This window comes from Stomoxys calcitrans, chromosome 5 (assembly GCF_963082655.1).
Source record: "Stomoxys calcitrans chromosome 5, idStoCalc2.1, whole genome shotgun sequence".
Classification (NCBI taxonomy): domain Eukaryota; kingdom Metazoa; phylum Arthropoda; class Insecta; order Diptera; family Muscidae; genus Stomoxys; species Stomoxys calcitrans.
In genome coordinates, this window is record NC_081556.1 from 45,052,117 (window position 1) to 45,064,193 (window position 12,077).

A 12,077-nucleotide genomic window follows, 5' to 3' on the forward strand; every position below is an offset into this window, starting at 1 on the left:
GCTCCAAAGTGAAAATAGAATGCTTCATATAAATAAATGGGGGCTGAACCCGAGGATAGTCCACTGGCTCTAAAGGAGAGCTACTAACTTTCATCTCAGTAGTTTGTTGGACTGCGATGGAGAAACAGTGCAACATAGGGACAATACAACAGGTTCAGAGAACATGTTTTCTTGACATAGGCGGGGCGATGAGGTCCACGTCTACTAGGGTACTGGAGACTATTGAAGAGATACTTGGGACATACAGATTGATGAGATGGTCACTGCAGCTATGCGACTTAAGACTTAAGAGGATGTATAATGGAGGCGACGAAAGAAAACTCGTATCGGGTCAAGGTTGAGTGTGAGTGTAAGGCGCTGGTGCAAGTTGCAACTTCTTGGACATGTATTTATTTTCTATTCGCATACAACAAGATAAAAAGATAATTATTATAATTGCCATCAGGAAGTTCATGCTGCACGAATGAATCAAAGTAACAGGACAGAGTAGGCCTGGGAACTCAGGGCCTGAGATCTGTTTCCGGCTGCCTAGTCGATCCTGCAAACAGAGATATGGACGATCACGGAATGCGTTAGGTGGTATTAACGCAAGTATATCGAGTAAGACCACCTTTACAGACCTTAAAGTGGCATTCGGTGCTATAATAACTAACATGGTAAGGTCACGAACAGTCTTGGAGTGTAACAAGGAGATTAACGGCGTTAATCTTCTCGGACTGCATTGCCCTCAAATTCTTCGGACTCACCAAATTTACCGATGGCAGTGTTCTGGCCTTCACGGCCAAATCGTCTGCCGCTTAATTCAAATTCTTCGGACTCACCAAATTTACCGATGGCAGTCTTCTGGCCTTCACGGCCAAATCGTCTGCCGCTTTATTTCGCATTTCGCGGCTCAGGCCATAGCCGAGAAATGCGGAATTAAGTGGTAGGGCGATGCAGTCCGAGATAAGGGCGGACGAAAACGCACTGTGAAAAACTTATGGGGAGATGTGGATCGTGGAAAGACGTGGCTATACTGAAAGGCAGAGAATATCATCTGCATAAAATACAGCAATATTAGACGAACGGTTCTGTTCGGTTTGTCAGAATCGCCTCCATCATCGGTCAATGTCGGTGAGGTATAACCGGTGCGTGGAGTAGGGACATTTCCGATCTTGCTCTGGCCTTACGTCACTATGGGAATATAGTCACACTGAATATGTTGCAAGGTGTTGTGTGAGCATAGAAAGCAGTGGGTCACAACCATCATCGTCAATCCCATGGCAGCCGGTTGTACGTACCGGATTGACCCGAGGAAGTCCTTCATCGGCAAAAGCTGCCGCCTCAGTGTACAACACACTGCTACAACAACAACAACAACAACAACCATCAACGTCGTCGAACTATGTGACCTCTCCGGACTCTCCCATGCGGCAGCACCTCAACCCCAATATTGCCAAGCCAGTGCCGGGAATATTGCAATGGTCTGCGGAGCAAGATCGATGAGGTAGTGAATTTTATGAGTCGGGAGAAAATATTGGTTGCAGCGATCCAGGAGACAAAGCTGACCAACTCCTAGAGCCTGCACAGTTGCCATGGATATAATGTGCTACGTAAGGATCGTTAAAGGAATAGAAGTGGGGGATTGGCTTTCGTGATACACTATTCCGTTCAGTATAGATCCATCTCGTCTGCGCCTGGCTCTAATGACCCCAACATAAAATAGATGGGGATAGCAGTAGGTCCGGTACTGCTGAGATAGAGCTATACAACGTGTACATAATGCCGGTTGGTAGTTGTGACCCAGTAAATGACCAACCTTACAAGACCGACATAGTGGGCTACTGTCTTGCTTAATCCTATGGTTCTAGGAGACTTTAATGCGCATCACGTTTCATGGCATTCTACCCCAGGTAACGACAAGGGGTAGAATGACCTATCTCGCCTGCGCTTGACGCTAGTGACCCATACATGGAATATATGGGGGTAGCAGTCAAGTCTGGTACTGCCGAGATAGAGATATACAACGTGTATATACCGCCGGTTGGCAGCTGTGTCCCGATTAATGGCCAGGCCTACAGCCCCGACATAAGTGGGTTGCTATCTGGCCATAGTCGTCTGGTTCTGGGGGATTTCAATGCACATCACTCGTCATGGCATTCTCCCCTAGGCAACGACCAGCGTGGCATAGCTTTGGCAGAGCAGATAGATAGCTCCACGTTTTGCACGGTGAATGAGGATGCCCCCACTAGGATTACGAGGAGGTGCAGCAGCTCGCCAGACATCTCAATCGCATCCCCTGATCTCCTGAGTGACGTATCCTGGCAAGCCGTCATCTCTTTGGGGTCAGACCACCTCCCCATAATCCTCACCATCGACCGACCACCCGACTTCATAACCTCTGAGCGCCGAACGTTCATCAACTACAAGAAGGCCAATTGGACTGGCTTCAGAGAGTATACCAATCGCCGCTTCAATGAACTGCCACCCCCCTCTGATGTGCTTGTGGCCGAGAGGAAATTCCGAGACATCATCAACGCAGCAGCCGCTCGCTTTATACCAGCCGGTCGAATACCGCAAGTGCGACCCAATTTCCCGGCGCAAGCAGTGGTACTCGCAGACGAGCGTGATGGGATTCGTGCTATGGACCCCGCTAACCCCAGAATCAGCGAGCTGAATCTGGAAATAAACAGGGTAGTCAACGAACATAAGCGGAATTTGTGGCTGGAACACTTGGAGCAATGTAACTTAGGCACCGGTGCAGGCAAATTGTGGGCCACTGTTAAGTCTCTCTCGAACCCCGGTAGACGGGACGACAGGACCTCAGTCACTTTTGGCGAGTTAACCGTGACTGATCCGAAGAGATGCGCCAGGTTGTTCAACCGTCAATTTATCGTGCATCCCGAGAGAGACAGGGCAAGGAGGAGAGCCATTCGCCGTATTCGTGGTATCCGAGCCGATGAACAGCCATCACAATTTACCGTGGGCGAAGTTACGAATGTCATCCGTGGCGCCAAATCTTCCAAGGCGTTGGGCCCCGACGGAATCTCTACATTGATGCTGAAGAATCTGGATTTACCTGGAGTTGAGTACCTTACCACTGTCCTTAACCTGTCATTGAACACTCTTATAGTTCCCGATGTCTGGAAAATGGGCAGAGTGATCCCGCTACTGAAGCCTGGTAAAGACCCGAGTTTGGGGGAGTCGTACAGACCGATCTCCCTTCTCTCACCAGTGGCTAAGACGCTTGAGGCATTACTCCTCCCGAGCCTCGTAGGAGAATTTCCATTCGCCGAGCATCAACACGGATTTCGGAGACTGCACAGCACAACAACAGCTTTGCATGCCATCACCACACACATTTGCCGTGGCTTCAATCAACCCAGGCCATGTGATAGGACGGTCCTCGTGGCATTGGACCTATCGAAGGCATTCGACACGGTCAGCAATGCCAAATTATTTGAGGACATCGCCAACACGTCCCTCCAGCCAGGCCTTAAACGTTGGGTCGCGAATTATCTGTGTGGCCGCCAGTCATTTGTGGAATTTAGGGATAAGAAGTCAAAACACCGTAGAGTGAAACAGGGAGTTCCCCAAGGCGGGGTGATATCTCCGGCTCTGTTTAACCTCTACCTATCCTCCATCCCACCTCCTCCAGACGGCATAGAGATCGTATCATATGCGGACGACTGTACGATCTTGGCATCTTGGCAGCCACTCGCCTTATACCAGCCAGTCGAATATCCCCAGTGCGGCCCAATTTCCCGGCGCAGGCAGAGGTACTCGCAGACGAGCGTAATGGGATTCATTGCATGGAATCCACTAACCGCAAACTCAACGAGCTAAATCTGGAAATAAACAGAGTAGTCAACGAACATAAGCCGAATTTGTAGCTGGAAAACTTGGAGCAATGTAACTAAGGTACCGGTTCAGACAAGCTGTGGTCCACTGTTAAGTCTTACTCGAAGCCCGGTAACGGAGTGACACGATCTCAGTCGCTTTTTGGCGACGTTGCTGTAACCAATCCGAAGAGATGCGCCAGGTTTTTCAAATGTCAATTTATTGAGCATCCCGACAGTGGTAGGGCTGGGAGGAGAGCCATTCGTCGTATCCGTGGTCTCCGAGCCGATAGACAGCCATCACAATTTACCGTTAACGAATGGCAGCCGGTTGTATGTACCGGATTGACCCGATGAATTCCTTCATCGGCAAGGGCTGCCGCTTCAGTGTACCACACACTGCTACTACAACAACAACAACCGTTAACGAAGTTTCAAATGTCATCGGTGGCGCCAAATCATACAAGGCGTTGGTCCCTGACGGAATATCAACAATGATGCGGAATAATCTGGATCTACCTGGATCTCTTGGAGGCCACCTCAGTGGTTAGCATGTTCGCCTGTAGCGCTGAACGCCATGTCTTACATCCTGGCGAGAACATCAGAAAACATTTTCAGCGGTGGTTAACCTCTCCCAATGCTGACTACATTTGTGAGGTACTTTGTCATGTAAAACTTCTCCTCAAAGAATTGTTGCACTACGGCACGCCTTTCGGACTCGGCTATAAAAAAGGAGGCTCCTTATCATTGAGCTTAAACTTGAATCGGACAGCACTCATTGAAATGTGAGAAGTTTCCATAATGAAATGTTCATGGGCAAATTTGCATTGCATTTGCATTACCTGGAGTCGAGTACCGTAAAACTGTCCTCAACCTGTCTTTGAACACTCTTATAATACCCGATGTCAGGAAGATGGGCAGTGGGATCCCGCTACTAAAGCCTGGAAAGGGTCCAAGTTAGGGAGAGTCGTACAGACCGATCTTCCTTGGCTCCCAGTATCCAAGGTACTTGAGGATTACTCCTCCCAAGCCTCGTTAGAGAATTTCCATTCGCCGAGCATCAGTATGGATTTCGTAGACTGCATAGCACAACAACTGCTTTGTTCGCACTGGTAGCATCAGGATACAAAGATCCTACCAGTGCGAAGACATAACTACATGCTGTCTAAGCTATACCTTTTGGGCTGTTATCGTAAACACCGTCCAAATCATAATCTTGTGGATAGGTATCCACCGCCCAGAAGCCTTAAGGCGCTGCAAGAGAGAACCTCGTGGTCAAGCGGCATATCAAGCAGGTCTAGACAAAATTCATGCAGACACGGTAGGAGATAAGGTAAATAGCTACCTGGTGAATATATTCCTATAACGACCGTCTCCCATTGCACCTGAAGAAACTGACCTCCCTTGGCAAACCAAAGTAGTTCTAGCTCAATTAGTTTCCGACAGATGCAGCCGCCTCAACTCCTACAGACCAAGGATTGATGCCGACGTGCAAGATATATGTTCCGATTTTAACCAGGGACCGCACGATACACGTCACCTGTTTCACTGCCCAGCCAGACCCACTCGTCTCAGACCCAGTTCCATGTGGACGCACCCCATCTTAGTAGCAGAGTTCCTGGGTCTTGTTGACACTCAACAGAATCAAGTAGACGAAAGATAGAACACAACAAACTGCTACAACAACTGCTTTGCATGCCATCAGCGCACACATTTGCAGTGCTTCAATCGGCCCAGGCCATGTAATAGGACGGTCCTCGGGGCACTGGATCTATCGAAGGCATTCGACACGGTCAGCCAGGTCTGGGTCGCGAATTATCTGTGTAGTCGTCAGTCAGTTGTGGAATTTAGGGAGAAGAAATCGAAACACCGTAGTGTGAAACAGGAATTCCCCAAAGCTGGGTGATATCTCCGGCACTGTTTAACTTCTACCAATCCTCCATCTCCCAGCTTAGCTACTCGTGATAACGAAGAAGCAGACCCGTGCCGGGATGACTACTTTATAAGCTTTTGGTCGATGGATATCATTCCTTTACCATTGTGCATCGATTGGCAGTCCCCAGAATATAAGTCGTTAGCAGTCGCCTATTACTGAATTTTAATCGCTAGGTGCTGGAAGGTTTCAATACGTATTGCGAATTATGAGATTTTAATACCCACCACCGTAGGATATGGCGTATATTTATTGTATTTAGTCATTACGTTTGCAACACATCGAAAAATCAGTTTCCGACCCTACAAAGTATATATAATTCGGATCGTCGTAAAATTATAAGACGAAATAACTATGTCCGTGTGTCTGTCCGTCCGTCTGTTGTATTCGCCCTACATCCTTTACAAATTGAGATATTGAGCTGAAATTTGGCACAGATACATCTTTTTGATGCACGCTGGTTAAGTTCTCGAACGGGCCAAATCGGACCATATTTAGATATAGCTGCCATATAGACCGATCTGCCGATAAAGGGTCTAATGCGCACAAATACTTTATCTATTACCGAATTACGCTAAAATTTGAAACAGTGGGTAGCTTTAGGCCTCCCAACATCTGACCTAAATATGGTTCAGATCGGACTATGTTTAGATATAGCTGCCATATAGACCGATCTGCCTATAAATGGTCTGAAGCCCATATAAGCTTTATTTATTACTCGATTTTGCTGAATTTTAAAACAGTGAGTAGGTTAAGGCCTTCCAACATCCGACTCAAATATGGCTCTGATCGGACTATATTTGGATATAGCTGCCATATAGACCGATTTCCCCATAAAGGGTCTGAAGCCCATAAATGCTCCATTTTTTTAACCGATTTCGCTAAAATTTGTAACGGTGAGTAGTTTAAGGCCTCCCAACATCCGACCCACATATGGTTCTGATCGGACTATTATTGGATATAGCTGCCACATAGACCGATTTCCCGATAAAGGGTCTGAAGCCCATAAATGCTCTATTTTTTAACCGATTTGGCTGAAATTTGAAACAGTGAGTAGGTTAACGTCTCCCTACATCAGACCTAAATATGTTTCTAGTCGGACTATATTTAGATATAGCTGCCATATAGACTGATCGGCCGATAAGGCGTCTGAAGCCCATAAAAGCTTTATTTATTACCCGATTTCGCTAAAATTTTATACTGTGAGTTGTTTTGAGCCTCCCAATATCCGACCTTAATATGGTTCAGATCGATTTATATTTGGATTAAGCTGGCATATAGACCTATCTCCCGATAAAGGGTCTGACGCCCATAAAAGCTTTATTTTGTAACCGATTTCGCTGAAATTTGAAACAGTGATTAGTTTTAGGCCTCCCAACACAGGAATCGAATATGGTTCGGATCGGACTATATTTTGATATATCTGTCATGTAGACCGATCTGCCGATAAGGGGTCTGAAGCCCATAAAAGCTTTATTTATTACCCGATTTCGCTGAAATTTGAAACACTGAGTTGTTTTGATAATATCCCAATATGGTTTAGATCGATTTATATTAGAATATAGCTACCAAAAAGACCAATATTTTTTTCTACAAAATTGAACAGTGACTTATATTTATTAGACCACTCAATGTCCGTGCCGAATTTGGGTGCTTATGTTATCCAATTTTCATCGGATTGTTACGAAAGGGAGTTTACATATATACCCAAGTTGGTGGGTATACAAATTTCGGCCCGGCCAAACTTAATGCCTTTTTACTCGTTTCTATTTATGGGTTGCCCAAAAAGTAATTGCGGATTTTTTAAAAGAAAGTAAATGCATTTTTAATAAAACTTAGAATGAACTTTAATCAAATAAACTTTTTTTACACTTTTTTTCTAAAGCAAGCTAAAAGTAACAGCTGATAACTGACAGAAGAAAGAATGCAATTACAGTGTCACAAGCTGTGAAAAAATTTGTCAACGCCGACTATATGAAAAATCCGCAATTACTTTTTGGGCAATAAATAAAAAACCAGCACTAGTTGTTAATATCGAGTTATACCACATATTTGCGTCAGCAAGTTTGTTCCGGTCTAAAAGAGCGATCGACGCGGGTAGATAATGGTTATTGGTTATTCAAAAGCGCCTATAACTCGCTTCGTCAAATCGAACTCAGGCACCGGCTCTTACCTAAATACTAAGACTCTTCACTAAGACTCTTCACTAAGACTCTTCCCTAAGACTCTTCACTAAGACTCTTCACCAAGACTCTTCACTAAGCCTCTTCCCTAATACTCTTCCCTAAGACTCTTCACTAAGACTCTTCACTAAGACTCTTCCCTAAGACTCTTCCCTAAGACTCTTCCCTAAGACTCTTCACTAAGACTCTTCTCTAAGACTCTTCGCTAAGACTCTTCCCTAAGACTCTTCACTAAGACTCTTCACTTAGACTCTTCCCTAAGACTCTTCACTAAGACTCTTCACTAAGACTCTTCCCTAAGACTCTTCCCTAAGACTCTTCCCTAAGACTCTTCTCTAAGACTCTTCGCTAAGACTCTTCCCTAAGACTCTTCACTAAGACTCTTCACTAAGACTCTTCCCTAAGAATCTTCACTAAGAATCTTCCCAAAGACTCTTCACTAAGGCTTTTCTTTCGATATGGATGATTGTCAGCGAAAACAGTTGCAGCTAATCCCTATACATACGGAGTATTGCTACCTGTGGACGCGCCCGGCAGCTACCAGCTGAGCTTCTCATGATATCGATGAACACTACACAGATCGTAGCTGCAACTTCCAACTTTTATCCCATGCCGAGGCACAGCTCTCGAAAGCAGATTGATGGCTACAAGTTTTGCACCATTTGGCCATTGGTAATAACCTGCTCTCTATATACCTCTGCTCGAATATCTCACATTCCCCCCACACCATTTGGTATACCCTCAACAATAGCATATAAGAGTATACAGACTACGACACAACTATCAACCTCTAAGTCTTTCTTTCTATCCTTTTTGCAGGAATTCAATATAGATTAGTGTTGCAGATAACTAAAAATTATTTAGGCCACATAGGTTTAATAACCCTTTTTGGCCAAAGCCTTTTTGTCCTTTAGCGCCCATTATCCCATTATCTTTGGGTTCTATCGCAATGAGATAACTGCTGCTACCCGTGCTTTTCCATACTATATTCAAATAAAACTAAAGTCGTGTGACTAAATGAGGCAATGAGTGAGTGACTGACTGTCAAGCGATTGCGAATAAATGACTCGAACTTCTTGGTGGGGTTGGCATGTTAACTGACTAACGATGACGTTGACGACGAAAATTCTGCTCTGGGTAACATACAAAACAATAATTCGAAAACTATATCATACGTCAGTATTAACAACAAACAAAGGCCGTCGTCGTCTTTGTCGTCGTGGTCATAGCGGTGACGGTAAGGGCTCGCTCCCATAACGATTTGTAAACACAACATTTTCTTTGTAGAAAAGTAAATTTAAGCGCACTCTGCTGTTAAATGTAATTTTGCTAAGCGAAACAGCTTAAAAATATACAGAACTCAAATGTGAAAATGTGATACCGACAATGCGAACGAACAGAGAACATAAACATTCACACCACCACCACAACAGTCATCACGACCAACACTTGGAGTGTCAAGAAGCAGACTGATATGAACGCAATCTAACCGCTGCGAGTACCTTGAAAATGTTAACGGTTGTTTAGTACTAAAACGTCTTCCTCGGCATAAACACTGGGCCAAAAGAACGCGAAAACCCCTACACACATAGCCCCCAACACATTGGCCAACAAGTTTGCTTTCTTGAGTGGCATTAGTTTTGCGGAAATGTCTGTTGACACTAGGCATTTTGTGTTCGTCGGAGGAACATTAGGACGCTAAGCATAAGCTCATCATCATCTAGCTTTAGCATAGACCAGCAAACACCCATTGCCTTCATTATGTTTAGTTACAGCTGCATGCGTTTATTCATACCGCGTCCATCGGTGTCGCGTGGAACTTGTTCGTGTTGTTGTCAACCCTGTCTTGTACCCTTAGGTTGTTGCGGCTGCTGTTCGGCCTTGAGGCCGCGCTACAAACGTCTGGTGGACAACATCTTTCCCGTCAATCCAGAAGATGGCCTGGTCAAATCGAATATGGAGAAGCTTACCTTCTATTCCCTTAGTTCACCGGACAAGCTGGATCGCATTGGCGAATATCTATACCAGAAAGCATCCAAGGATATTAATCGCAAACGTTACAAGTAAGTACAATGCTGGAAAGCCATCAAAGAAAAACATAAATGATATTGATTGCATGAATGAATGACTCACATAACTAATGGCAGCTGTTTTGAAGATGGTGTAGTGGGGGGCGGCAAAGAATTTCACTTCATTGTCCTATAATTACAAAAAGGTTTCTTAGCCTGTCCCCCTCTACCAGCAGTGACTACAATTCAATTGTATCTTTTTTTTATTACTTTGCTGCCATTGCAAGTGGCAGTGGCCAAATACGTTGGCTATATGCTGTGGCTGATTGTCAAGCTCTTCTAGTGTTATTGTTGTTACTGCCATTTGTTATTGCTATTTGTTTATGTTTAAACTGTCTCACATTTCCTCAAAGGGGGGAGACGACACGTAGGGGCAGATAGCAGAGGTTCATCTTCCCATGCTGTCTTGTGCACACATTATTAAAAAATCCATATATTTCTTTTGTCATCTTTTGCTGTGCCTGCTCCTTCTTCTAGGTTTGTGGAAATCGCCATGGAAGCCATGGATATCTTGCTACAGGCCTGTCATGCCCAGACCACTCTGAATTTATTTGTGGAATCATTTTTGCGCATGGTTCAGAAACTCTTGGAGGATTCAAATCCAAATTTACAAATCTTGGCCACCAATTCGGTAAGTCGCGCTAAAACTTAAATTCAATTAAGGAAATACCCAACAATTAAACACCCAACTTCAACAACAACACTCCCCCCACCCCCCTTACTTACCCACCAATCTAAATTAAATTAGTGACAAGGACTAGCACATTCATGGTTAACGATGATCCTTTTTATGTTTCATGACCTCCATTTAAATTCAAATTGACTTTTGGGCTATTCAAATGCGAGAAGGTGTGCTCTTTAACTATTGGGTTGCCCAAAAAGTAATTGCGGATTTTTTAAAAGAAAGTAAATGCATTTTTAATAAAACTTAGAATGAACTTTAATCAAATATACTTTTTTTACACTTTTTTTCTAAAGCAAGCTAAAAGTAATAGCTGGTAACTGACAGAAGAAAGAATGCAATTACAGAGTCACAAGTTGTGCAAAAATTTGTCAACGCCGACTATATGAAAAATCCGCAATTACTTTTTGGGCAACCCAATATTTCCCGGAACAATTGTTTTTGTTTTGTTTTTGTTTTTGTTTTACTGCAAGGTTTCTTATCACCTCGCAAAAGTGATGACAATCATGTTTGTTAATGGATAACTAATTGTTGTTGTTGTTGCTTTAGATTGACACCAACAAATTAGCGTAAAGTCCAGATATCGTGGCAGGGGCGGACGTTCGTACGGTGTTTTGTTTACGTGGGCCATTCACTGATCAATAGTTCTATGCTTAACATGAAAACATTAATAGGGAAATAAAGCAAATCGATTGGAGGGAGGTCTTTATCACAAAACGACAAAGGGAAACGGGTTTAGACAACAAGTTAGGAAGAATAAATAAAAGCATGCTAAGTTCGGCCGGGCCGAATCTTATATACCCTCTACCATGGATCGCATTTTTCGAGTTCTATGCGCAGTAGCTCTTTTGAGGCAAACAAAGAATATTGAATAAGAATATACTATTGTGTAATATTGGGTTTCATATAGTCGGCGTTGACAAATTTTTTCACAGCTTGTGACTCTGTAATTGCATTCTTTCTTCTGTCAATTATCAGCTGTTACTTTTAGCTTGCTTTAGAAAAAAAGTGTAAAAAAAGTTTATTTGATAAAAGTTCATTCTAAGTTTTATTAAAAATGCATTTACTTTCTTTTAAAAAATCCGCAATTACTTTTTGGGCAATCCAATAGTTCAATTCATTCGGATAAGAATTGCGCCTTGTAGGGGCTCAAGAAGCAAAATCGGGAGATCGGTTTATATGGGAGCTGTATCAAGCCATTGATCGATTCAGACCATATTAGACACGTATGCTGAAGGTGGTCATGAGAGAAGCCGTTGTACAAAAATTTCTTCCAAATCGTATGAGAATTGCGCCCTATAGAGGCTCAAGAAGTCAAGATCTGAGATCGGTTTATATGGCAGCTATATTAGGTTATGTTCCGATTTGCGCCATACTTAGCACAGTTATTGG

General features: G+C 43.8%; 1 protein-coding gene across 2 annotated transcripts in view; it reads left to right on the forward strand.

Annotated features, from left to right (window-relative positions):
- LOC106088096 (protein EFR3 homolog cmp44E) overlaps positions 1-12,077 on the forward strand; it is a gene marked incomplete in the record, with an annotated part of 58,223 nt that overhangs the window by 12,922 nt on the left and 33,224 nt on the right. For both annotated transcript variants that reach the window (XM_059370280.1, XM_059370281.1), the window contains 2 exon segments: positions 9,793-9,997; positions 10,481-10,634. In XM_059370280.1, the coding sequence (XP_059226263.1) occupies positions 9,793-9,997; positions 10,481-10,634 (359 nt within the window).